Genomic DNA, 25428 nt, shown 5'->3' with positions numbered 1-25428 from the left:
GGGGTCCAGCCGGAGGGCCCTGGGACCTTGGGAGCGCGGCCTGGAGGACGAGGACGGGGCGCCCGGCAGCAACGGAACTGGCCAAGGGCTGTACAGCTACCGGGCGTGGACTTCGGCCGCGGGCCCCTCGGGCAGCCTGCGCCTCTGCCTGCTGCTGGGTGTGGCCCTGGGCGCCCTGGGGCTGCTCCCGCCATAGGCTTGCTGGGCTTGGGGTCAGGGTGGTCCCCAGCCTGTGCCCTCCCGGCCACCACTCACAGCCCGACCCAGAGGTGCTGCCTGGGCAATTCCTGCCAGCCCAGTCTGGGCGAGAGCTGCAGCCTCTCTCGTCTGAGATCCAGGGCCACCTCCTGTTCGCCGCCCTGCCCAGCCCCCCACCCCAGGCCCCCACTTCCACCCGCCAGGGTCTCAGCGGCCTCTGCCAAGAGGCCCCGCCCACAGTTGGAGGCTGGCTCCTCCCGGGCAGAAAGGCAAGCGTCCTGTGGTCTCCGCACTGGCCTAGCCAGCTGCCCCCCACCTCTCTCCAGAGCTGCCCAACACAGGTGCCAAGACCAGGCTGCTCAGGCCATTCCGTGTCCCCAGAACCCACCCTGGACAATTGAGGCGAGCAGACAATGCTGACAGCAGGCAGGGGCGGGCCCCGAGGGCTGCAGCAGCCTGCCGCACAGAAGCTGCCAGAACAGGCCAAAGGGGTCGACCTGGGGACAGGGCAGCAGATTGACTCCCAGGTGAAGCATGGAGGCTGGTGCCTGCCGCGGTACAGAAGCGGTGGACTGTGGGCTTCAGAGCCTGGTCCTGCCCACAGCAGTCCTGGTGACCCCCAGGAGGCGGGGCCCCCGGCCGTGTCCCCTCTGCGCAGGCGCTCGGTGACACCCGCTGCCGGGGCTCCCTGGTGCCACCTGGCTCTGAGTCGTGACCGGCCGCTGAGCTCTTCCAGGCCTTCTGGAGACAGCGATGTTCAAACTCCCAGAGCTCTGGCTTCATGAACTCAGGGGCACAGCCACACCCAGAGCCCGCACCTGACAGGACAAGCCCTCCCTGGCTCAGCCCGCAGTGGTCCCGGCAGCAGCACCCTCAGAGGGTGGCGAGAGCGGAGGGGACGGACGCGGCCACAGGCAGGTCCCTGGAGAAAGGCCAGGATGACCGAGTAGCACCAGCAAGGACACAGGTATGAGAGCCTTGCTCAGCAGAAGGAAGCGCCCAGGAGGCCACGCTCCCCAGACGCCACAGCAGGCTGTCTGAAGCCACAGATGTCATGGGGACAGGGCAGACGCCCAGGGTGGCTTCTAGGGAAACGCCAGGCAAGTCCTCACAGGTTTGTTGACCTTATGAATAAGGACAGTCCATGTCCCTCGAGCCACCGCATCGGTGCACTCAGCCCAGGGGCCTGGGCTCTCCACCCGTCCTCAGGCTCCGACACCCATAGTCCCGAGGCAGGTTCGCTCCTGGGCCTGGCTCCTCGGACCTCACCCCCTTGGTGCTCTGCAGGAGCCTCCAGGACATGCCCTCGGCCGCCGGACCACGGGGCCTTTGGACTCAGCCACAGCACAGCAGTGCCAGCAGCAGCCCCCACTCCCTCTGCTGCCCCACGGCCGGCTCCGGTTAGGGTCTCTGGGAGGACCCCGGACCACGTGTTTTTCTCTACAGACTGACACACTGAGCTGCGGGACGAAGCTCCTGGCGGTCCCCCACGTCCACACTGCCATCATTCTTGGGGCACAGCAAGCCCAGACACTCCTCTGTCCATTCCAGACAAGCTCGATGCTATCAAAGACCAGTGAGCTGTGGTCAAGTCCTGCTCAGGGCCTCGGATGCAGCGTCTGCTACTCGCTACACGGATGGCATGGGACTCTGAAAGTGTGGCACAGGGAGCCCTCAGGGCCCGGGAGTGTGGGCCCAGCCACCCGGACGACGGGCTGCACAGCATAGCAAGCCGTCGACTGCTCACAAAACAGCATTCCAGCCGAGAGCTCTCTTCACCCCCAGCCCGGGGCGTGCTTGGCGCTGGGTGCAGCCCCAGATCTCACCCTTCCCGCCCGTGCGCTCAGGGTTCTGACGGGAGGGAGACAGCACTCCGGGTGGGTCATCTGGGGAGATCAATGGCTGGCATGGGGTGTGCGGAAGCCACATGGGTGGAGGAGCCCACAGCCCCGCCTACGGGAAGAAGAGCCTCCGGGTGGAGACAGGACCCCCGGGAAGGCCAGGCCACCCCGACAGGGAGCAGCCAGAGCTCCTGGCCAGGGGTAGCTGCCCCCTCCTGCCTCTGCCCTTTCCCAGATGCAGGCCGCAGGGCCACACCTCCTGGACAGTGCGGGAGGTGGCCCTGGGAACAGTGTCGCTGACCTGGACCCCTGGGTCTCCACCAACCTCACTGACACCCTGCCAGCGGGTCCGCAGCAGGGCCATAGCAGGGTGGCCCCCAGGGTACCGAGGGACAGGCCAGTCCTTGGGTTCTGCTCCAGGTACTGAAGCCACCTGCTCACCCGTGTGCACGTTTCAGTGGCGCTGTGAAATAAACACTGTGCTGGCCACGATTGTCCCTTAACTACAGGGCCCAGGGCTGACGCCCTCGGTCACTAACCAGTTCACCCTCCACTTTTCCTTGGAGAGGGAGCCCTGACACAGGGACCTAAGTTGGTGCGGGTACACAAGGAACTGGCCGATTGAGACAGGCCTTTTAATTTAAAACCTGAAATGACAGGTCACAGCTTCACTCCTAGGACGATACTAGCTTTTCCTTAAGACCTAGTGAGCGTCCTGACTGGGCCAGGCACGCAGGACTGCTCGGGGATGCCAGCAGCCCTGCTGTCCACACCCAGGCCCTGTCTCCGGAACCAGCAGCTGGCCTGGCTGTGGAGCGGCTGGAGGGCACAGCCTCTGGAGCAGAGACCTGAGTGTACAGTGACCAGTGGACAGCCCTGGAAGAGGGTGCTAAGATCTGGGCTGCTGCCCATCCCTGGGGCTGAGGGCCAGGCACGAGGGAGGCCCCCACTGGCCGCAGCAGTTCAGGGGTCTGCTGGGGGCGTGTGCAGCATGTCTCTGTCCAGCATCACAGGGCCTAGCAGCCCACTGCGGAAGGTCCGCAGGAAGTCACGGGCTGCTGCAGTGTAGTTGGGCTGGATGACGTTCACATCACCTAGGGAAGATGGGAGGGTCTGGTAAGGAAGAACCCCCATGCAGGGCGGGCCCACCTCTCCACCACCCTCAGGGACCCTGAGCTAGGTATCTGTGGAGCTCTAGTACCTGGGGACTTCGAGGCTGCAGGAGGAAGGTGTGGGACACAAGGTGCACCCGGCACTGCTCAGGCCTGCAGCAGGGAGGATGGGCAAGAGCCCCTCCCCCTCGAGAGCCTCTCCCTTCCCCACAATGTCCTCCCCCAGACAGCAGGCCGCTCACTGGGATGGTCCCCAAGCCCGGCCAGATGAGACAAAGCGCCGCGTCTCACCTGTGCCCGTGAGCACCTTCACTTTCTGCATCTTCCCCAGCCTGACGGCCACGCGCTTCAGCACGCTCACCACGTCATCACAGGCTCCATCCAGACCATAGTGCTGCACATACCTGCACAAAGCCACTGTCACCACAGGGAGCCAAAGCCAGCCAGCAAGGGTACTCCCAGCATCACAGATGACCCCTCGTGCGGGTGGGTGACCGCAGCATGGCCGTGGGTGACTGCAGTGTGACTGTGGGTGACCACATTGCAGCCAAGGGTGACTATGGTGTAGCTGTGGGTGACGGTGACTATGGATGACTGCAGAAAGGGGAGAAGGGAGGATCACAAAGCAGCACGAGAAATGTGCAGTCTCCGTGACCGTGCAGGGCTCACAGATGTGCCCGTGTGTGTCAGGACGTGTCAAACACCCGCTCTGAAGGCCTGCAGACTGCTGTCATCTGCGACACCCCAGGGGGCCCCTCTTCAACTGCGTCTGGTCAGCGAGAGGAAGGATCGGCCCACAACCTGCACTCACCCCAAGAGCTGGTGCCGGTTGAGGGTGTAGAGGAGGTAGTCGGCCAGGGTCTCCTCCCCCACCAGGTGGTCCAGCACGGTCCCTGGAAGCAGACAGCCAGTGAGCACCCAGGAGGCCACCCTGCCCCGTCTGCCCAGCAGGATGGGACGGGGCCTCTCCGGGCATGGCTGCAGGGGCAAGCGTGGCCAGGGCGAACGGGCACAGAGACGCCCCCTCACTGGGCCTGCCGGCGGCATGGCAGAAGGCAGCCCCAGCTCACCGCACAGTGCCAGCTTTAGGCCCGTCTCCACGCTTCCGATCCGAGGAGCCAGCACCCCAGGCGTGTCCAGCAGGAACATCGGCGGCCGCTCACACACCTGCAGGCATAGCAGGCAGTCAGATGGCCGCTCAGGGAGCCACGCACAGGAGGCCCAGGACCTGCCCTGCCAGCTGTCGCTCTCGCCAGCTTCCAGCCTCCCCACGAGACTCGGTTCCACTTCACATGGAGAATAAATAAAAGCAACGGCCCCGACAGCCCCTCTTCTGCTCCCAGGGTGAAGAGAGATCATGTGGAGAAGCTGAGCTGTGGCTCCACCCGGCTTGGCCCTGTCCCAGGTGCCTGTTTCCTTGTCCATCAACAGGGCTCAGTGTGCCCCCCACGGGGCTGGCGTAAGGCCCAATGCGGAGCCCGGCACGTAGCAGTGTGGACAGAGATGGGTCTGTGCACCACGCGGAGCCTGGGGCCCGGCAGCCGAGTGAGGCCCCTACCTGGATTTTAGACATCACAGCTCTGGTGATCCCAGGCTCGCCGCCCACCCTGGTGGCTTTTCCTGCAGGATAAAAAGAGCTGTCAAATACATACTGAACTCACAGGCCTGGCATATATGGCACAGAATAAGCAATGGAGCACGTGGAAGCCCACGAAAGCCCAAACCAGCTCACAGTAACGACCCTTTCTAAGTCAGGTTCCGGAATGTGCGTTCCGGATGCCTGGAAAGGTACTCTAAGCCCTAGGGAGAGATGAAGGAGGTGAGTGCCTGATTGTGAAGATCAGAGGAAGCTGCCCCTTCCAGCAGGCCCCCCTCTGCTCCCAGACTAGCCCCTCGCCTGGGGCCAGGCCTGCACCTTGTAGATCTGCCCCACAGCGCTGCCCACCGCAGGCCTGGCTGTGGGGCTGAACTGACCCAGGTGCCAGCCTGTGCTACGGCAACCAGCTCAGGGTGTGTCGCCAGCGGACTCAGCACCATCTGCCGAATGAACTCGAGCATAAAGAGCAGGCGTGAACACTGGGGGCTGAACGGATGTGCAAAGGTGGTCCATCCACACAATGGAATACTGTCAGCCTCAAAAAGGAAGGACACGCTGACACCTGCTACAACGTGGCCAGGCCTAGAGGACATCATGCTGAAACAAGCCTGCCACGGAAGGACAGGTACTATGTGATTCCACTCAGATGAGGTCTTAGGGCTTCACAGATGCACAGACAGAAAACAGATGCGAGGGTGCCGAGGTTGAGAGGCGGGGGGACAGTATTTAAGGTTGCAGAGCCTCAGTCTAAGATGACAGACATCTGGAAAGAAACACTGATGGTTGCACAACTTGATGCCACCAATTTTTTTTTAAGCTACAATTAAAGGAAAAAAACTTTAAGAACAGATAACCAACCACGCCCCAGTGAGCATCAAACACACCGCCCGCACACAACGGCTCAGCGCAATCTGCAGCCCTTGAGTCGCGTGCCGGAAGGCGTTAATAAAGAACACGTGCGAATGTGTGTCACACTTCAAAGTGCTCAGAAAGCGAGACGGCGCAGCGAGTGCGCCGTGGACGCCTGTGTGCCTGTGTCGCGGCCAGAGAACCAGCGGCACCCCCGAGGCCCCGGGAGGGCAGCGCACAGCCCCCGAGGGCTGAGCGGGGGGAGCGCCTCCCACCCCACACCAGACCTATCAGCCGTGTGGCGTTCCAGGCACGACTGATCTAAGGACCTCGGTAGGTGCAGGGACTAAACCACCAAAAGTCAGAAAGCCGCCACACGTGAAACGCTCTGAACAGCCAAGGCGCGGGCGAGAGCAGAGCATGGCACGTCCACCGGGCGACTGTGTCACTATGACCGCATGGCGGCCGGCTCCCTGGGTCCTCTGGTGGAAAGACAGCTCAGGACCTGTGGGCTTCGGCTACCTTTGTCTCAGGCAAGCGCGGCCGCTCTAGGAAGAAGCATCGTGTCAGCTGGCGCGGCTGGCAGTACCTTTCCTGAGGTGCTGTCTCCGGAGCGAGTTGATGAGTGAGGACTTGCCCACATTGGGGACCCCGATCACCATGATGCAGTACTCCGCATTCTGCAGAGGCACAAAGGCAGGGGATTGGGCACAGCCGCCCCCGCCCAGCCCCCCACCAGGCGCACGCCATGGAGCCCCACCCTCCCTACAGCCAGGCTCATGGCGAGAGACTCGTGCCTGCACCATCCTCGGGCCACAGCCCACCGTGGAACGTGCGCAGCTCTGCCTGGCAGGTGAGCCACGGGCTCCATGACCAGCACAGGGCCCCACGAACCCACCTCGCCTCGGTGATAGCGGTAGCTGCTCCCAACTAACGCAGTGACCATGGGGACGATCTGCAACACACCAAGCACACAGACATGCGTGTGCGGGAACCACTCCCACCTCAGTTCCAGTGTCCGCATCAAAAAGCCAGTGTCCGCATCGCAGGCTCAGACCGCATTGGCGGGGAGGGGGTGGTCACCTGTGCCCTGTTCTGTTCCTCCACCACGAACAGCAGAACAGTCGCCCAGGAGGATGACATCTATAACTACAACCACCTTCCAGCAGAGATGCACGTCAGCCAGTGAAAGTCTCCAAATGCAACTGGGGAAAATTAAGCCCTAGGCTCCCCTAGGGCTCCCATGCTCAGAACTGGACCGGCAGGTGCGGCCTGCCCCAGGCCCTCTCAAACCCATCACGGCTGCGTAGCGCCCACTTGCTCTTGGCACCAGGAGACAAGTGTGCCCCAGGAGCCCCAGCACATTTGAGACTTGTCTCCAAAACTCCACTTCTTATAAAAGCATAAAATCGTTCATACTGTTTCTTGGAAATTAAGCAGAAGCATTAGAGTATTAAAAAAAAATAAAGCCTACCTGCTTGACATTTTCATCTTTTACACAGTTGGTAAAAATGATATTTTTCAGGCCTTCTCTTTCTAAGTGTTGTATAATTTTCTGAAAGAGAGAAGCAAGGCAAGAGACATTCATGTTAAATGCTAATAAAAACATGGGTGGCGCGATATGCCAGAATCCCAGGCCCCCCCGGCCAGGCACACTCTCGGCTGAGAGCCTCTGCAGCTGCGGATGCAGGGGGGCCAGGCAGCACAGGTGGCAGACGCAGGCACCGGCAATGGAGCACCGGGGACAGTGTGGGCTGTGAAGGGACTTCAGAGGAGGGCTGCCTAGGGCAGCTGGCTCCATGTGAGAGAGGACAGGAAGGAAGGGCCCAGGGCCAGGGGCTGAGCTGCCTTTTGGCCCCTCTTCAATCTGTGTTCCAGGTTCAGCAGACACTGCTGCCCTCTGGGGACTCCAGTACTTGTCATTTGAGGCTAAACTAGGTTATCGTGAAGCCACACCCGGGACAGGAATGACGCGGTTTGGTCCTCCTTTAGTATCCGCGCTACTCTGTGCATCTGACGAGCTTCACCAAGTGAACTCCACTTGAAGCTCGGAACCCACCCTGATCACGAAGCACAGGGAACACTTTAAAAGCCCGAAAGTTAATCTGAGTTTACTGATCTTAACATCCAGTGAAATCAGCTTATGAAACGTATTTTTTAAAACCAGTATTGTACTGTTTGGTTAGCTACGGACCTAAAAACGTGATTAACACTTAAATGAACAAAAAAGTCACATTAATTCAGTTAGTTTTAGTTATGTATTTTAGTTGTCCGTTACGATGCAGATTAAAATACAGACCAAAACAAAGGCATATTTGAAGGCACACTCTGAAGTGTATAAATTCAAATGGGACGAACCACCCAGTGTGTGGAGGACCACCACTGGGGACGTCTCCTCTCCAAAACCTCGGCCGCAGCAGCACCTCACAGGAGGAGCAAAGGAAACGGTCCTGCTGACTCCCAATCAGGTGAGACCCTGGTGGGTCCCTGCCAGGTAACCATGTGCCCAGTACTCTGCGAAAATTAGCATTTAAACACAGAAGCAATTGCTGATGAGACTCAGCTGCAAGCCTGTGAGGACACATGCTAATGCCTGCAAATGGAGTGAACCCGCACAGCCTCCCCCAGCCCAGAGGCTTAGACACTCAGAAACGGGAGCACGCGCAGTGAGACAGGGCCCAGGGCGGGGGGCTGAGGTTCTAGTGAACGGAGGTTCTAGTGAACGGAGAGCAATGGCTTTAGTATCCGATGTCTCTTGGGGAACCTTGTGGCAGAGGCTTGAGGCTGGAGTTTAACTCAAGCGTAGCATATCACCTAGGAAGCCTGGAGCACATTCTTCTTGCTGCAGCAAAAGGAAAACTGCACCCCTAACGGCTTGAAAAGCCAGAACTCAACATTCTGACACCCCTCTCTTTGCAAAGGCGTTGAGGACAGAGCAAGAAGGACAGAGATGCACATTTCATAAATAACATTCTAGAATCCCCAGTGCTTTGACCTCTGGGACACATGGGACATACCCTGCACTTGGTAACTTGAGTCCACTGACCCTGCCTGGCTTTGGAGAACTCCGTTAGCTACTTTGGGCCTCCCCAGTCCTCCAGGTCACATGGTGCAGAAGGCAGTCCGCAGCCAGGCTGGGGGGTGTGGGAGGCTATGCCCTCAGGAGTGTGGATGCCTAAGGGCAAACGCAGCCATCGCGGGAGACCGCCAGGCCAGTGCTATCTAGGCCTGCGGCCACACGGCCACTAAAACTTCAGGTGATTAAAATGAAATGGAATGTGAAAGTCTATTCCACAGTGCTGCCTGGAGTGCTCCCAACCACAAAGAGCCAGAAGCCACCACCTGGGCACTTCCCCCGGGAGGTGCACACTTTGGTAACCCAGATTAAAGAGAAGCATGTCAAAGGGGCACCGTGCAGAGCAAGCCGGCCTGGGCGCTGCCGGGCATCTGCCTGAGTCAGCTTGTGGCAGCTCCTTGCGACACCTGACGGTGTCTGCGTGACGGCCTTTACCTGCTGCTCACTCAGATCTGCCAGGTCCATCTTGTTGAGGACGAGCACGTGCGGCTTAATCCCCAGGGTCTCCTGAAACAGAGGGTTGCGGCCCGAAAGCGGGATGTGGCGATGTTAAGGCAAAAGCTCCGAGCTGCACCAGGCAGTCCATTTACTTTGCCCCGTGACCAGGTCAACACCGCCTTCGGAAGGGACTGACGCAGAGGAGGGAGCCAGCCTCGCAGCCCTCACCATGGGAGAAAGGTACACCATCTGTGAGGACCCCCGGCCACAGAGCCAGCACAGGCTGCTTCTCAGCCGAGAGGCAGACAGGCAGGCAGTAGCTCTCACGTGGCTTCTCAAACAGGAACAATGGTAACAAAATCAGAAAACAACGCGTGCTGGAAGGTTTTACAACTGTTGTTAAGCTGCCAATGTAGGTTAAGTTCAAAATGAATGACCACTCGAAAAAGTGCCACCCATGGCGTTGTAACTAGAGCATCTCAAACCACCACTGCCACCTCTGTGTAACCCGATGGAGACAGTCACTAAAGGTTTCGCCTCCTTACTACCATCGCCAGGCCCTTCTCCCCCTCAGCCAGGGACCCATCGCCAGGCCCTTCTCCCCCTCAGCCAGGGACCCATCGCCAGGCCCTTCTCCCCCTCAGCCAGGGACCTATCGCCAGGCCCTTCTCCCCCTCAGCCAGGGACCCATGGGGCTTACTGTAGGGTCCCATCGGGTGTGCCACTAACACAGGCAGGAGGGGAAGCCTTATCTCATCTTCTGAGCACTCAGCCCCTTCCTGGTATCTTGTCTGAGTCCAGCATGCCTAGGGTGTAGGTCTAGGACCCCAGTTAGCCACTGTGTCCTCACCCACACGACAGAGGAACTTTCCATAAACCGCACCCTTCCCTCAGGTTCACCAACGCTGTGCTGACCCAGAACACTAAAGCCCCCAGAACCCGCGCAGGGCTGCTGTCCGGCATTAGGGCTTCCCGCCACGTCCTGGGTGACAGGGCAGGAGGTCTAGAGAATGAAAGGAGAGCTGTCCCCCATCACAGGACACTGAGTCACACCTACAGGTTTGACGACTTTCTAATAATCGACGTATAATCACCAGTGAACACTTGTGACCAGCATGGGACATTGTATGAACGGAAATCTTTACCTACAGTTAAGAAACTCGCTACTTTATCACAGTTCAACAAGCCTTTGAAATCTTGAAAATGGTCCCTCATCCTTCAACCTAGAGATGGTAACTCAAGCTTTCGTCATAAAAGGAGAACCTAAAAGTGGCTCAAAGAAAACAAAAACAGTTTAACAAAGCATTCTCATTAGGGAGCGAGACCAGCCACCTTGCTGACTAACGCCTCAGACACAGGTGGAGAGCCTGGGTGGCAAAGATATCTGAATCAGGATTTCATGTCCCACCTAGAGACTACCACCGCTGGGCACGCCAGGCGCAGGCAGGTCTGAGACGAATGATGCTCACGTGTACCAGTGGGGGGCTCCAGACACATGGGCCTGACCCTACACCACAGAGTGACTGGCCTGGAGAGGAACCCAGACTGGTAATTTTAAAAGCCTCCTGGGGGAATTCTAATGTGTTAACAAGGGGTGAGAACCACTGCTTTAAATACCAATAACTATGACAGGTGAGGCTGCTGCTGGCCACTGTGGTGGCTGACTGGACCGGAGCAGGGACCAGATACCAGGAATGCTTCCTGCTGCCTTGAGCACTGCCTGGAGGGCCTCCCCTGTACCACCATGATTCTGCACCCAGTTCCAATGGGGGAGTGGGTTCCCGTGCCACCAAGCAATTCTTGGACACCAGCTAGGCGTCCAACCATTCAACTCAATCCTGACACCAGCTACCTGGAGATGACATCGGATTCCACAGCTTAAGGGCTCATGACTGCCCCCATCCCATTCCAGAAGCTAACTGCAAATCCAAGTTGTCACCTGTGCTTCTGACCAACTGGCTATGAATTGGAAGTTCCAATGACTACCTTCTGCCACTCTTAGATTCTATTAATTTGCCAAAGTGGGTCACAGAACTCACAGAAATGTTTTACTCTCCAGATCACCTGTTTATGGTAAAAAAGTAACTCAGGGGCAGCAGTCAGAAAAACTTACAGGGCCAGGTCTGGAAAGGGCGACAGGGAGCTTCTGCCTCTCAGGCTCTATGCGCCTTGCATCTCCCTGTGTCCACCAACCAGGGGGCTCTCAGAACCCTGTCTGCCTGGGTGTTCAGGGAAGTTTCATTACACAGGTGTGACTGATTCAATCACTGGCCACTGGCGATCAATTCGACCTCCAGTCCCCTCCCTGCCTGGAGGTCAGGGGTTGGGGCCGAAAGTTCCAACCCTCTCACATCAGGGTTGGTTCCCTTGGCAATCAGCCCCCATCCTTAAGTGATCTAGGAGTTTTCCAAAAGTCACCTCATTAATGTAACAAAATACACTTTTTATCCCTCTCAGCAGTTAGGAAATTCAAGTGTTTTAGGAGCTCTGTGCCAAGAATGGGGACAAAGGCCAAATATGCATTTCTCATAATAAATTCCAGTATCACAACAACCAAAGGATATCCGGGCATCATGGACCTCGATGATACAGTCCACCAGCTTTAGGCTGCTCTGCATCTTCTTCAGCCCTGGAAAAAAGAACAACACCTAAGGCAAGGGGTCCACCGCCTGCCAAGGGTCGGAGAAGATTTAAGCTGGCAGTCAGGAAGGGCACACCACCACCAACCACCTAAAAAGAATACATCTGAGTTAAGTGCTCTAAGTAAGGACAACTGCTGACCATTTGCTGGGTGCCTCCTTCAAGTCCAACACTGGTGGCTCAAGAGAGAAACACCAGGCCATCTGAGGCCAGATCCTGTCTCTACCACACCTGACACTTGGGCGACTGTGGGTGAAATATTTAACCTTTACGGGTCTTGATCTGGGCTGCAGAACAGATATGCCAACTAACCAACTCACTGGGCTTCCATGACGTGTGGAGATGATGCTGTGAGGACCGACTCTCACAGCACTGAAGTCACCCCTAACCAGGAAAAAGACCACCCACAAAAGTAACAAAACTCCCTTTCCCGCTGCGTTCCACTCAATGACGGCGACACCACCCCTCAGCCTCCATGCACACAGCCAAGGCCGGTCATTTCGGCACACCCTCAAACACCTCAGGTCTCCCCACTTCCTGCCCCCCGCGCCCGGCATTCAGCAGAGTCTGGCAGAGCAGGCACTTTCACTGTTCTGAAGACACCTGCAAAGTGCTTTGCTATCTCTATTTCCGTTAGCGCTCAAATAATGTCCAGGGAATTACTTCTTCTTAAAAACAGACGTGGAAAGTGAGGCTTCGGGGAACAAAGCGGAAGAAGAGCCTTCCCGGGACTCAGAGATCCAGTCAACCCCGGGACCCGCGCGCCCTGCGGCGCGCCGCAACCGGACCCGCTCGCGGGCCGCCAGAGAAGAGCCGGGCGCGGGGGGCGCGGGGGACGCGGGGGGCGCGGGGGACGCGGGGGGCGCGGGGCCGCGGGGGCCGCACGGCGCACACGCGCGCACGGAGGCGGGCCCTGCCGCCTCGCGCCCGGACCCCACCTTTGGCCATGTGGCCCGGGAACCAGCGCGCCACGTCGCGGCCATCCACGGGAAAGCTCTGCCGCCAGGCGGCCCGGGCGGCACTACGCAGCGCGCGCGCAGTCCCCCGCATGGCGCCGCGTCCCCGAGCGCCGCGACGGACCACTCCGCGCGGCCAGCGACCTGATCCGAGGGTTCCGGCGCTCGAGGGTTCCGGCGCTTGAGGGTTCCGGCGCTCCAACGTTCCGCGGCGCGGCGCGCGCGTGCGCACGACGCTCCCCCGGGCAGCGGACGCAGCCCGGGGCCGGGCCCGGGGCAGGGAGCAGGGCGGGGCCACAAGCCGGGGGCGGGGCTACGAGCCGACCCCAGACCCTCCCAGGCCCTCCCGGACCTTCGCAGCCCAGGGACTTCTCAAGGGTCCTGAGTTTTGGGGGTTTTGAAATAAATTCGTAGACATGGTAACATTAATTAAATTTAAAAATCCAAGTTCTTCCTTAAGCATGTCCTGAGTATAAGTGTAACAAAGTCGAGCAGTCCCCTTTGGTCCCTTTTTACAAACTTTCAAATACTTTATCTTATAAACGTAATATCCTTTCTTTTTCATTTGCTCCAGGTTTTAGTGTAACAAACAAACCCTTTGCAAATACTGACTGCAATTCTGCTCGAAACTGTTAACGCAGTAAGCCTGAGCCTCGCGGTCACAACACTGCGTCTCCGCGATCACTCCGCCGCACACTGGGTCACAAGAACATGACGCTGGTGGAAGTTCTGAAACAAGCTCCTAAAATTCCAAACACGCTGATTCTCGGCACAAAAATATCATTACTATGGTCTCAATGGTCTTACACCTCTATACACAGCGCTAAATGTCCCTGGGGTTGAGTGCCCACCACGGAGACAAGTCCTGCCAGGTGGCTTCCCCCGCAAGCGGTCTCAGCCTTCTGATGAGTCAGACGCCAGGTGGGGACCCAGCCCCCTGCCCCTCCTCACTGGGCCACCCTCCCACCCAGAGACAGCTAAGTGCTGCCTTGGTCTCTTTGAATGTGGAAATGTCTGCCAAAGGCTTGATGAAACCTTGGGTGCCAACAACACAGACCTCTGCATGTGGTGGAAGGTGCATCCCTTCTTAGCCCAAGGACCTTAAAACCAAAGTAAAACCCTAGTGAATTCTGAATTTTTCTCACAGCCAACTGACTGGCAGGTGTCCGAGCAAAACCATTCCAGTCACACAAAACAGTGGACACATACAGAACTCTGGGGCAAGACACCGGGCCAACACACTCACCTAGCACTGCCCAGCAGCGCACCAGACACGTTCCCCACATTCACCCTGACACACTCTTCACGCTCACCGTGACACACCTGTCTCCTCTGCCCCCCTGTGCACTAAGTCTCTCGGCCCACCACACAGAGGGGGCCTGATGAAGCAGCTGTCAGTGAACAACGGCAGGTCCGTCAGCTATGCTGTGGCCCCGGCCGCCAGCAATGAGAACTCAGGAACACCTGAAGATGTCCGAATAAGGGACAACCACAGCTCCCAGAGTCCAAGGAACCCAGGGGAAGACAGGCCACGTGCCAGGGGCACAGGGCCCTGCAATGACCTGGGCCTGGGACAAGTCGAGACAGAACCCACTGACACTGCAGCCCGGAGACAAAAGGACGACTCTGGACATAGGAGACTTTGACACACTTTATGTATGAGCCACCAGCGCCAGCGGTGGCACCTGTATCACTTCTCTAGGAAGACTTCACGCTCAGCTCCAAATCGGCCCTGGCCAGGCTCAGCGACAGATGTGACAAATGGGAGAGCTGATCCCGGTGACGACACACTCCAAGTCTCAAACCATGATGAACACCCGCCTGTCAGAGGGAAGGGTGCTGCCACCGTCACTGGCATAGGAGGAGCGGGGCCAGGCTCAGAGCCTGGGCTCAGGTGGCCGCGCCTGGGGGTCCCTCAGAGCGATGAGCCGGTCAGCCTCCCTCCAGCCGGACAGCAGAGCTCCGTGCGTGGTGGAGTAAAACATCCGATGTGTGGCTTCCCCAGCAAACAGTATCTGGAGCTGCAAAGAAGGGCCAGCGTTAGAGCAGGGTGCCAAGGTCGAGCTGCAAGCCACAGGCCCTTCGCTGGTGGCCGCAGAGCTGATGGTGAATGTGTGGCTTGCTCTTCACCTAATCTCACAGCCGGAGGTGGCCACAGAGCAAGAGCAGGTGCTGCAGTCACGGAAACCAGCAATGGTGGTAAAGGCCGCCTCAGAGAGCAAGCATTCGGGAGCTAAGCATGACCACAAGGCGGAAAACTCACGAGGTTCGGCAGACGACGTTAAGGATATGACCCCAAAACCAGAGAGACGGCAACTAGAGGGAAAGACAAGAGCATCTGCGGACCAGTCCAGAACCCACTATCCAAACAGCAGAAATACCGGAAAAGCAGAGCTGCAGAGAGACAATGAGGCCATTCAAAGGCGCCCGCTCGGATGGGAGCAGCGGGGGCCAGGCGGGGGTGTGACACGGCACCACCGCCAACAGGCACAGTGCCACCCCATGAGTGCAGGAGCCAAGAGCTCGCTAAGCTTCCTAAGAGATTTGAAAGTCGGACACAAAGCTTCCAATGGCTGTGGACATCCCAACAGCTACACTGAGGATGCATTACGCCCCGAGGGTGCAGCTCTCACCAGGATTCTGTGCCCAACCCGGGGCGTTGATTGGACCGAGGAAGGTGGGCCCGCATCCTGGCCTGGAATCTGGGCCGGCCTGTGGAGCGTGGCACGAGGTGCCCCTGACTTTCGAGCTTGGTTGCAGGGGTCCATGCAGCCGGGACGCCCGTGCTGGGCAAGCGGCTCTGAGGCTGCCATGCTGAAGGAAGCGAAGCCACACAGAGCAGCCACAGCCAGGCGCACCAGCCAACGTCCCAGACGAGCTCAGCCTTCACGTCGTCCCAACCCAGGGCCAGCTATGTAAGAGAGGCAGCCTCAGACGACCCCAGCCCTGGCTCTGAGTCACCCCCAGTGGCTCAAGTCTTCCCGGCTGAGACGCCAGACACTGTGGGGCAGAAACAAGCCACCCGCAGTGCCCCTACAGAACTGGCGGCATGATCACGGGGTTGTTCCTCGGGGTGGTTTGTTGCACAGAGATCAGGACAGGCACAGCGAAGCATGAGGGTAGAGAAAAAGACATCTTCACATACGCAGCTGTCTCTCAAATTCTCTTCCCATGCACGCCTTAGTCAGGAAGCTACCAGAATAAGTGCTCCTACAAAGCCAGAGAGCAAACCAAGAGATGACGCAGACCCCAGAGTGGGAACGAGGCACAGGGAGCGCCAGGGCAGTGGTGGTGCAGGCCCAGGTGGGCGGGCACAGGTTCCAGCTGTGCCTCCAGGAGCTGAGGCTGGCAGACACCTGTGCCCGGAAGGGAGCGAGGACAGAGACCAGCGGTCCCCAACCTTAGTGGCACCAGGGCCCGGGGCTCCTGCGAGAATCTAGTGCCCAATGACCTGGGGTGGACCGGAGGCTGCGACGCTGTGAACGCAAACCCGCCCGCCGCTCGCCTCCTGCAGTGCAGCCCGGTTCCCGACAGGCCACAGACCGGTCCCGGTCCACGGCCCAGGGCCTGGGGACCTGGGATATAGGCAGCTGGCAGAACCCAGGCCGACAAGTGCACAGAAAACTAAGTCCCGCACACTTGCTCACACACTGACACGCACACCCTCACTCACAACATACACACTTGTACTCACATGTACACACTTGCTCCGACGCGTGCATATTCACACACTCGTTTCCCTTGTACATCCACTCGCTCACACACACACACTTGCATAAACTCACACACAGATTCTCATACTCACAGACGCGCACAAGTGCTTACACGCTGACCTCTCCACACGGGCAGGAAGAGCAGCTCACCACTGCGGCTCACGTGTAGATCGCGCTCGGAGCAAACGAGAGTGTGCACACCAAGGAGCGCTGGTACCAGCCGGTACCACAAGGACCCATCGGCGTGCCGGGCGGTGGAGGGCCAGAGGGAGCAGGAGCCAGCCCGCGCAGTGAGTGGTCAGCGACAGGAGGGAGACACCACCAACACAAAAGCCCAACGCCGAGTCAATCTTTAACTACTGAATTGTTAATGTTTAAGTGTGATAGCGTCTTTTAGTTACGTATTTTAGGAGAGCACCCTTCATCTTTCAGAGATGCTCACTGAAATATCTGCAAGTCAAATGATGTCACCTGTGGAGCATGCTGGCCAACAGCAGGGCGAGGGCGAGGACAGGGACAGGCGGCTGGGGATGGGGACCCAAAGGTTCTGCCTGCCCTCGTATCTGTGACGTTTTCCACAACTAAAGGTTTAATAAAGGTGGTGGCAGAACCACGTTGCTGAGAGAGGACAGTCAGCTAGGACGGTCTGGGAGGGGGCGATCGGGTGCCCCCGCCAGCCTCCTGTAGCCTGTCATTTTATGTCACTGGCTGGCACCGTGGGATTCATTAATGCCTGAAGCTAGGTGTATGTATAACTCTGATAAGAATAATACATTTAAAAATTATTTTTAATCTCAAAAGGAAAATAGATTCTGGGGTCCCAGCTACATCCACCACCCCCCATGTCCCAGCAGCTCCAGGCCTGTCCAAGCACACGGACAGGTGGCACCCTACCTGGGGCTTCTCTCCGCCCACGGGGAGGGGCTGAGCCAGCAGGTCGATGTCGTCGCCAGTGCTGCCCACGGCCACGTAGCTGTAGGAGCCCCTGGTGTACGGGGCACTGTGCCAACACGACCGCAGCACGGCCCTGGGCGCCGGGAGCTGGGGGTTTCCTGAGCACAGAGATGCCACCGTTAGCTGGCACTCCCGCCACACGTCTGCAGCTAGTCTGCTCTGAAGACTGAGCTGTTTAAAATGAAAGCAACTGTCCGGGGAGAATCAAGCCACGGAGTGTGTGAGTACCTCTCCCTGTCGCGTCCACCTTGCTCACCTCAGGACACTCACAAAGCAGCGCCCGCCACCCCACAACACGGCCACCCACAAGGGCTGCGTCCCGATTCACCACGTGTGCCTCTGATGGCGTGCCCAAGCCATCGGAGCCTCAGCGTCCGCATCCGTGAAGCTCGGGCTGAGGACCGCTGCGTTTGCTTTGGTGGCAGTGTCAGAGAGAGGCAGTGCGGGGTGTTTGCAAAGCCATTTCAGCTCCGCAGAAAGAAGCACACGGACAGGTGGCCCTGCCAGAAGAAGGCGGGGCCACCCCTGGAGGTTCGCAGGGGCCAGCTCAGCGTCTCCTATGTAGATCTCAGCCAGCGGGAGACACAAGGTAGTGAGGTGGCAGCAAGCGGTCAGTACCTGTCGCCCTGCGAAGCACGTGGGTCAGAGCCTGGAGCACCTCAGCGTCCGACAGCGTCTCCATGAACTCGGACTCGAGCCCGGCGATGAACCCGCAGAGGACATGGGCCGACCTGTGTGGGGACACACGAGACTGTCGAGGTCGGGCCCGGCCCCCCGCCCGTCACCTGGGTGTCTCGGCAGGGACCCGACAACCCACACACACAGTGTCCCCCGTGAGCATTCCTCGGGTCAGCGGCCCTGCGAGTGTGGGCCACAGAGTCCAGGGGGCCCGCCAGGTCAGAACTCTGCATGACACTGGACGGCGCTTCCTGCACCCCATCCGCCCACACTCGCCCCACCGTGTGGAAACAGCCCAGCCTCACTGCTGGCCTGTAGCAGGCGAGGCCATGACACACACGGGACTAGTAGTGCCCCCCCTAACACACAGGAAAGAAGGCCAAGGTGACCTGAGAGAGCTCGGGGAAGCAGGGAGGCAGCTGGCAGCGTTAAACCCCACCTCTGGGGGCTCGCCTCTCTCATGCCCGTGTGAGCCCAGCAGGGCGGCAGGAACAGGAGGGAGCACCCTCTGCGCGGGACAGCGAGCCGCCCTGCTGACCGCCCGCCCTGTGGATCCGGTCGCAGCTGACCGGTCTCTTCTGGGAACCCTTACAAGCGACTGACAGGCCTGGAGTTCAGGCTTAGGGACATGGAGGCATTCTCGAAAATGAGCAAGTGTGTCTGTCACCAGGAAAGCAACTGCAAGTATTTACTGTGGGTGATAAAATTTAAGCTTTCAAGCAAAAATTAGAATTTTAGAAACTTTTTATCTGCCACCAACAGCTTGCTAGGCTCCCAGTACTGGGAGACTTTTCTGAGATCGGTGGTGATGTTAACAAATTTAGGTTTTGGCCATTGTGCATGAGATGTGTCAACACTTGGAATACGGCACCAACGCCGCTTTCGGGATGACTGAAAACGTGGAGGGAGATCCACTCACGGAGCCGGACACAGGCGGGTCCGCGGGCCATGGCAGCCGAGCCCGCCCTGCGGCTCACCTGTGCGGAACTACCACTTCCTGAGTTCGTGCGGACCCGGGAACACCTACTACCTGGAGCCGACACGCCTGTGTGAGTCCAGGTGTCACACGCTCCGCCCAGGACGGGCCTGGCGCACAGTGGGCCTGCACTCAGCACGAGAGACAACTAAGTAGCCCTTCTCGCTAAGTTCCGTTTAGAAACAGTTATTTTTCGTTAAAAATGTTATTTATACTAACATGGAACAGGTCTGGCATCATTTCAAAGAACAAGTATTTTTAAATTTCTCAGATTTAATTTCTGATGCGTATATGTATAGACAGAGCCCACACAAACACAAGCTCTTTGGGATCCGTGATAATTTCTGAGAGTATAAAAGGGAGTCCTGAGGCCACAAAGTGTCCCACGAAGACCCCCAGGGCCACCTGGGACAGTCGTCTCCACGGCATCCTGAGTGTGGTGAGCAGGCTGTGCACTGGGCCTGCAGCAGGTGGCTGGGCGCAGCCAGTGACAGGGCCACCACCCGCCTATAGGCCTGGCACGTGTCCAAACCCCTGGATGTCAGCCCTTCCCTCGGTGCAAACAAGACCCACGTGGTCCCCTCACAGGCTGGAGGCGCCCGCATATCCTGCTCTGTGGCTGGTGGGGACGGACTGCGGTGGCAGCTGTGCCTGCCCTTCCTCTCTTCCCCTGGTCCCCAACTCCGCCACACCTCAGCACGGAAGCCCAGACTGTGTCTGCCGCCTGACACGGCAGGATAACTATGTCTCTTAATCTTGCAGGAGCCACCAGCGCTCCCTCCATAAACTGGGCGGTCTTATTTTCTGAGGTGGCCCAGGTCCACACGGGCAGCTATACTTATGCTGTGTGTCCGGGCCACACATTCGGCCCTTCAGTTACGTGTCCATGATTCCACGGCTTACAGGGAATGTTTCCTTCAATTACTGTATCGAGTCTAGGTTTCGCCTCCCACCTACAGACATTTCAAGTTTCAAACTTCTTCGTAAGCTGTGAGCACTGGCTTCCCGAGAATTTTGGTAAACATTTGCTCACTGATCGATCATGCCTTCTGGCCACCAGCACGTCCTAGTCTCCGGGAAAGGCTGACAAGCTGCACACAGTGGGCTTCTGGCTGTCCCCACAGGGGTCAGGCCCAGCGCACCTGTCCCTAGGGCTCTAGGGTGCCCTTGGGGCCTCCCCCATTAAACCCTCCAGAAGCACCACATGGCAAATGCACACGTGGCTGGATCCTCAGCCAAGCAGGCCGCCCCGCCACCCAGTTGGAGCTCCGGCCTGAGCCTCCTCAGAGGGGCAGCGTTCTTACGGGAAGGAGGGCAGGACTAGAAAGCCAATCAGCTTCCGGAACCAGGCGTCCCGCATCGCAGGGGCGGCGTCCTGCAGGGGTGACGCATCCTCCCACACCACCTGGATGTGCTGGCAGCCCGGCTCCCAGAAGGGCTCCGCGAACTCCAGGAAGATTTTGTTGTTGGTCCCAAAGCCGACCTTCCTGATGGCTTCTGCCTTCTCAGTGGGCAGTGGCGGCTCGAAGAAGGTGTCCAGACGTTCCTTAAGAAAGCCTGGAATTCACCAGTGAACGTGATTTACAGCACATCTCAAAACCAGAACCAACAGCCACAGGGCCCCACGCTGACCCGGGCACAAGAGTCAGGGAAAAAAGACCCCAACACACCTGCCTGCTGGGGACCCCACGGCCTCACTGGCCAGCACTGCCTGGAGGCCCCAGGGCCACCTGCTCAGGCAGGGACAGTTGACACTCCCTGCCCCGAATGCTCTGTAGGGACAGGGTCACACCTCTGAGCCTCTGCCATTCGGCCCGTGGGGGAGCAGTGAGTGCACAGGCCCCCCCAGAGTTTCCGCAAGAACTCATTTGCTTGGTGGAAAAATCAACTCAGCCCAAAGTCAAACAACAAGAGGGAAATCCACAGCATGTGCCAGTCTCTTCAGGATGCAGGTAACTCGCAAGTCAGCACAAAAGACAGACAGCCCACAGGAAGCAAGGCGGAGCGTGTGTCACCGAGGGGTGGCCGTGACCACACAGCCTTCCTGCGGCCAGTCGTCAGCCCACAGGCGCAATACTGCGCTCAGCTACAGACGTACTCGCACAAGTGATTTTAAATGTGCGTGTAAAACATTGTGTGAGACGGGGAAAGCAGACAATTTAAATGTCCACCAACGCTAAGTGATATTAAGCAATGACGCCTACATACAAGAAAATTCCACATCTGTAAAGAACAAGTGCGAGGGGCCCTGCTCCCAGGAAGGACAGTCAAGGTCACAATAAGGCAGCAGCTGCTCACAGCAGGCGCTCGGTGAGCAGCAGGAACTGTGAATGAACGAAGCCGCTGGGGTAAAGAAAAAAAGAACACGGTGACGGAGCTGCGTGTGCCGATATGGAAACAACCACGAACAGTTTTAACCCCACCCCACCCCCAAAAAAGGAAAGGCAAACAGAGCGTCAGGGCAGAACTTTAATACTCTAGATGGTTCCATTTGCGGGAAACGTGACAGGGCTGAACGAGTCTACCAGACCCAGCCCGTCTGCCAGGACACACCAACATGGTGACACGGCCACCGTGGGTGCGGCTGGGGAGCACGGGGAGACGCTTCATCTCGCACCTGCTAGCTTTGTGAACTTGGGTGATTAAATGAATTGCCTCTGCTGACATCTGTCAAACAGGGCATGGGGCAGGTAAGTCTCCCGGCTACCTGAGGAGATGAGTACGCTGGCACAGTTTCGCCTTTCAGCAAACTGCCAGCCCCGACTCAAACTTTCCAAAGCATCAGGTCTAGGACTCAACAGACTCGCCTGCTGTCACCGAACCTGGACCCACGACCACACTCTCTCCCGGGGGCACCTCCCTCCAGAGGCCCCCCAACCTTTCCAAAAACTATGTCCAAAGGAGCAGGACAGCTGACTTGCCTTTGCTCTCTCTCTTGCTAAAACTCCAGCTGCGATAAAACACAACACAGCAAGCCTACCCCACGAGGAACGAAACGGAAGTGTGAGCTAGGGCCAGGACAGAACTGGAGGCCGGGAGCGCCTGGCAGGGGCAGGGAGGAAAACCACGGAGAGCGGCTTTACCTAAAGGCACGGTGAGGACCACATGATGTGCTGGGAAGCAAGTCCCGTCTTCACACTCCACCAACACTGGGAACGTCTCCCCAGGAGACACGGCTTCCTGGAACGACCCATTCCAGTGAACGGTCTTCACGGGCTTGTTAAAAGTCATCACGTCCTGGGGCAAGGAGGCCACTATGTGGTCAGGGAGCCCTTGATAGCCCCTAGGAGACAGAGGTGTTGATGCTGTTTAGGGCGCCAGCCTGCAGGCGGGTAAGATGCTGAAATAGCCCACCGGTCCTCCAGCATCAAGGAGCTAAGGTGGGGCGTGGCTCAGCAGGAGGCGGGCACACCTGCCAGGCTGCAGCCTGTGCTTTCTGATCCCCCACAGGAATGTGGACACCCGCCTAATGGGAGGCTTAAGGTGTAAGTGGATTCGAGCTCCCAGGGGATCAAACAAGGCCTCTTCTCTCTGCTCAGCACTCCCGTTGTAAGCACTTAGTAGTCACAGAGCCTCCTCCTCCCAGGAGCCTCGGGCCACATGCCAGGCGTGACACCTGGGAGAGCCTCGCAGACAATCCTGGGAGTCTCTGGCAAGTGCCCATGGAAGGACAGGGCCCCGTCTGCCCCTCACGCAGTGCTTAGCACCTAAGGGGCTTCTCGAACGTGGAGGAAAAACAGAACAAGATGCACCTCCTTTTAATCACTTTCTCTGAAACATATCTCGTTTTTCCTAACTGAGCAAAAGTAGGGCAATAAACGACCGATCTCTCTGAAATACGGATGACAAAAGGTCCCCTTGTCCCTCCCACCCTTCCGCTGCCTCCAGCAGCTTGACCTGAGGTAGACGAAGGGGAACTGGGGTGCACGGAGGGGACGGGGTGTGTGGAGGGCTGACTGGGTGAGTGCAGCATACGCTTACCCCGGGAATGTACAGTCCAGCCCTGGCAGCACAGTGTACTCGCCAAAAGGCGCGAGGGCCACCAGGTCCATGCTGTGGGTGCCACTCACGCAGCACTCCAGGTTGAAGAAGCTGTTCAGAATGGCCAGCTTGAGCTTTCTGGTGCCCTCATCTTCTGTCCAGCGGGCCGCGTGCTGACTGAGCTCCTTCTTGAGGTACTCCCCAACACTGGGCACTGGCGTCTCGGCCACGTGCAGGAACTCCCGGGTTTGGTCTATGAGACTATAGAACAGGTTGGCCATCTCCGCCACCAGCTCAAGGCTCACGCTTCCCCCGGAGCTGGCATAGGACACGGAGGGCAGGCCCACATGACCCCCGGTCTCCACCAGCTGGTTCTCTGCTGACAGCTCCTTCTCCCCCAGCAGCCCGTACTTGGCAGCCAGCTGGAAGACCGGGTTGCCCTGGGAGGGTCCGTGGATCCAGTGAGCGCCTACCTCCACCACACCACCTGGGAGGGGACAGGAGATGCCACCTGGAGTTTCTCTCCCCACAGAAGTAACCCCTGAGCCCTCCTCCTGGACCACACATGCCCTTCCCAAATATGCTCTGAAAACCAGCCCCAGGGCCTGGTCAGACCTAGCTTAAGGGAACACATGACAGAGGGAGTGCTGGCCCGAACACTGGGGGGACACGCTGGGAACAGAAGGAGGCCCTGGGAGCTAGCAGCAGGCTGCAGGGAGACAGCCACAGGTTACCCCCGCGGCAGGGGCCGGCCCTGCTAGCTAAGCGCCACTGAGTTTCGGGAGACCAATGGGCTTTGGCCAATTAAGAGGGGCGGGCGGGCATGCACTCGGGGGCCAGGCAAGGCTTCTGGGCCGGTGAAACCTGGGCGCAGGCCGAGCGCGCAGGCGGCAGAGCTCGTGCAGCACCGGTTGGGCTCCGGAGAGCGGTTCCCGGAAGAGTTCCGTGGGAGGCCGTTACCGAAGCTGCGCTCCGAGCGGATGCGGCCTCCGGCGCGGGCCGTGGCCTCCAGGACCCGCAAGTGCGGGAAGGCCGGGTGGCGACAGAGCCTCTGTGCGGCGCCCAGCCCCGCGATGCCGCCGCCCACCACCAGCACCCGCAGGCCGCAGCCGGGGGCCTCGGCGTCGCCGCCACTCGACTGCATCGCGCCGTCTCGGGCAGTCTCCGCTCGTCCCGGTACGGGGCGGACGGAAGAGACCGGAGACAGGCCTGAGAAGGAGGGCCGACAGGAGACCCGGGCAGGGGGCTTGCGACGAGAAGTGGAGGAGGGCACGAGGCGGCGCAGAGGCGGGGCGAGGCTGGGCGCGGATGGGGCGCGGGGCGGGGCGCGGATGGGGTCCGGGGTGCGCACCCGCATTGGCTGGGCCAAGCTCCGCGGGCCGCCCTGGGCCGGGCCTGGGGCTTCCCCCGGATGTCTGGCGCACTGCCCCGGATGACAGCGGAGGACTGCGGGTTCTGCAGGCCGCTCGGGAGAGCGAGGGCGAAAGTAGAGGAATGGTTGTGTGTCCCCCTTATCAACCTACGCGCAGGACACGGGCGGGGCCAGCGCCGCGGGGCTGGCGCTGCAGCCCCGGCTGCCGGTCGGTGTGGGCGAGGGTCTCCACCGAGGAACACTCGGGCCCTCCGGCCAGGCGGGTCATTCTTCCAGAGGAGACAGGGGGATGATGACCAGTTGGCAAAGGAGGTGTCTCCCTCTGGTGTCACAGATGCGGGCGAGCACCCTCGCCTTGGGACTCCACGGAGCCGGTCGGTGGTAATCGGAGGACGGTCTGATGAGTGCCCCAATGTCAGGGTGGGGTGGGAACAGCTTAACGCGACCGGAGCGGGACTGTGAGGTAGCCCCCAGGCGACGGCCCTGCTCTGTGTGTAGTCACGTGTCTACATACACACAGGATGCAAAGCACCTAAAGTACAAAGTTCAAGCTAAGTGAGGTAAATGCAGAGACCCCTCTGGCCCCAGGAACCCCTCTGAGCAGAGTAGAGACGTCCAGGCTGCGGCCAGGGTGGAGACCACACAGTTACCCAGTGCCACTGTTGGGAGTGTGGAGAGAGGCTTAGGAAGCTAACTACTTCTTGGGCCTGAGAATACAGTAGCTATTTAAATCATTCGAGGTGCTGAGGACTCAGCCCTGAGTAACCGGGACAAAAGTCTCAGCTTTCTGGGACTCAGTGGGGGAGGCAGAAACTAGATGCATGAACATCTGATAGTGTTCTCCAGTGAGACGCGGGTACAAGGGCTGTGCACACTTCCACAGAATGATGTCGGGAGAGGTGCTGCCATGTGCGCAAAACGGTCTGGAAATTCCTGCAGACTATGGCCAGACCTCAGGCTGGCCGGCTCCTGACCCCTGAGCAGTCTCTGTAGCTGGTCCTATAGGCAACACACAGGTCGAGGCGTCCGTGGCATGACGGCCCACCG

At 58.9% G+C, this 25428-nt stretch overlaps 3 protein-coding genes across 14 annotated transcripts in view; 1 reads left to right on the top strand and 2 right to left on the bottom strand.

The window, feature by feature from the left end:
- The window catches only part of SPRN (shadow of prion protein), a 3864-nt gene extending 1338 nt beyond the window's left edge, over window positions 1-2526 (top strand). The window contains exon 3 of the mRNA XM_023538048.1: window positions 4-2526. Coding sequence (XP_023393816.1) covers window positions 4-196 — 193 coding nt within the window. The 3' untranslated portion in view covers window positions 197-2526. The remainder of the gene's footprint in view (window positions 1-3) is intronic.
- A 134-nt stretch (window positions 2527-2660) lies between these two features.
- On the bottom strand, window positions 2661-12918 carry MTG1 (mitochondrial ribosome associated GTPase 1). 4 transcript variants are annotated; one of them, XM_011372595.2, is made up of 12 exons: window positions 12690-12918; window positions 11676-11740; window positions 9109-9213; window positions 7072-7152; window positions 6681-6740; window positions 6496-6552; window positions 6187-6277; window positions 4710-4771; window positions 4222-4318; window positions 3963-4044; window positions 3443-3555; window positions 2661-3133 (listed from the first exon to the last, which is right to left on the bottom strand). In XM_011372595.2, the coding sequence occupies exons 1-12, from the start codon at window positions 12799-12801 to the stop codon at window positions 3003-3005; spliced, it is 1056 nt and encodes a 351-aa protein (XP_011370897.1). In that variant the 5' UTR covers window positions 12802-12918; the 3' UTR covers window positions 2661-3002. The 4 variants fall into 4 exon arrangements, with proteins under 4 accessions (XP_011370897.1, XP_023393834.1, XP_011370899.1 ...); XM_023538066.1 differs by lacking the exon at window positions 12690-12918 and adding an exon at window positions 12415-12590; XM_011372597.2 differs by lacking the exon at window positions 12690-12918 and adding an exon at window positions 12064-12394.
- Window positions 12919-14340: 1422 nt separating this feature from the next.
- PAOX (polyamine oxidase) lies at window positions 14341-25018 on the bottom strand. Of its 9 annotated transcripts, none has more exons than XM_023538063.1 (9): window positions 24533-25018; window positions 23010-23496; window positions 22112-22311; window positions 20333-20585; window positions 17993-18105; window positions 17315-17472; window positions 15341-15618; window positions 14971-15023; window positions 14341-14728 (listed from the first exon to the last, which is right to left on the bottom strand). In XM_023538063.1, the coding sequence occupies exons 2-9, from the start codon at window positions 23288-23290 to the stop codon at window positions 14640-14642; spliced, it is 1425 nt and encodes a 474-aa protein (XP_023393831.1). In that variant the 5' UTR covers window positions 23291-23496; window positions 24533-25018; the 3' UTR covers window positions 14341-14639. The 9 variants fall into 9 exon arrangements, with proteins under 9 accessions (XP_023393831.1, XP_023393826.1, XP_023393827.1 ...); XM_023538058.1 differs by lacking the exon at window positions 24533-25018 and adding an exon at window positions 23970-24321; XM_023538059.1 differs by lacking the exons at window positions 14971-15023; window positions 24533-25018 and adding an exon at window positions 23970-24321.
- Window positions 25019-25428: the final 410 nt, after the last annotated feature.

This window comes from Pteropus vampyrus, unplaced genomic scaffold (assembly GCF_000151845.1).
Source record: "Pteropus vampyrus isolate Shadow unplaced genomic scaffold, Pvam_2.0 Scaffold211, whole genome shotgun sequence".
Classification (NCBI taxonomy): Eukaryota; Metazoa; Chordata; class Mammalia; order Chiroptera; family Pteropodidae; genus Pteropus; species Pteropus vampyrus.
The sequence above is the reverse complement of the archived record's forward strand: the minus strand, read 5'-3'. Positions and strand labels throughout refer to the sequence as shown.

What these genes read in the sequence shown, in the direction of transcription:
- PAOX (XM_023538058.1), bottom strand. Translation starts at nt 24,153, where the DNA reads ATGCAGTCGAGTGGCGGCGACGCCGAGGCCCCCGGCTGCGGCCTGCGG. An exon ending in CGTGCTTCGCAGGGCGACAG is followed by an intron (nt 17,473 to 17,992) that starts GTACTGACCGCT and finishes CTCTGTGCTCAG; the next exon opens with GAAACCCCCAGCTCCCGGCG. An exon ending in AACGTCGTCTGCCGAACCTC is followed by an intron (nt 14,729 to 14,970) that starts GTGAGTTTTCCG and finishes CCTTCTTTGCAG; the next exon opens with CTCCAGATACTGTTTGCTGG.
- MTG1 (XM_011372595.2), bottom strand. Translation starts at nt 12,801, where the DNA reads ATGCGGGGGACTGCGCGCGCGCTGCGTAGTGCCGCCCGGGCCGCCTGG. An exon ending in AGGAACAGAACAGGGCACAG is followed by an intron (nt 6,553 to 6,680) that starts GTGACCACCCCC and finishes GGTGTGTTGCAG; the next exon opens with ATCGTCCCCATGGTCACTGC. An exon ending in CTGTGATGTCTAAAATCCAG is followed by an intron (nt 4,319 to 4,709) that starts GTAGGGGCCTCA and finishes CTATGCCTGCAG; the next exon opens with GTGTGTGAGCGGCCGCCGAT.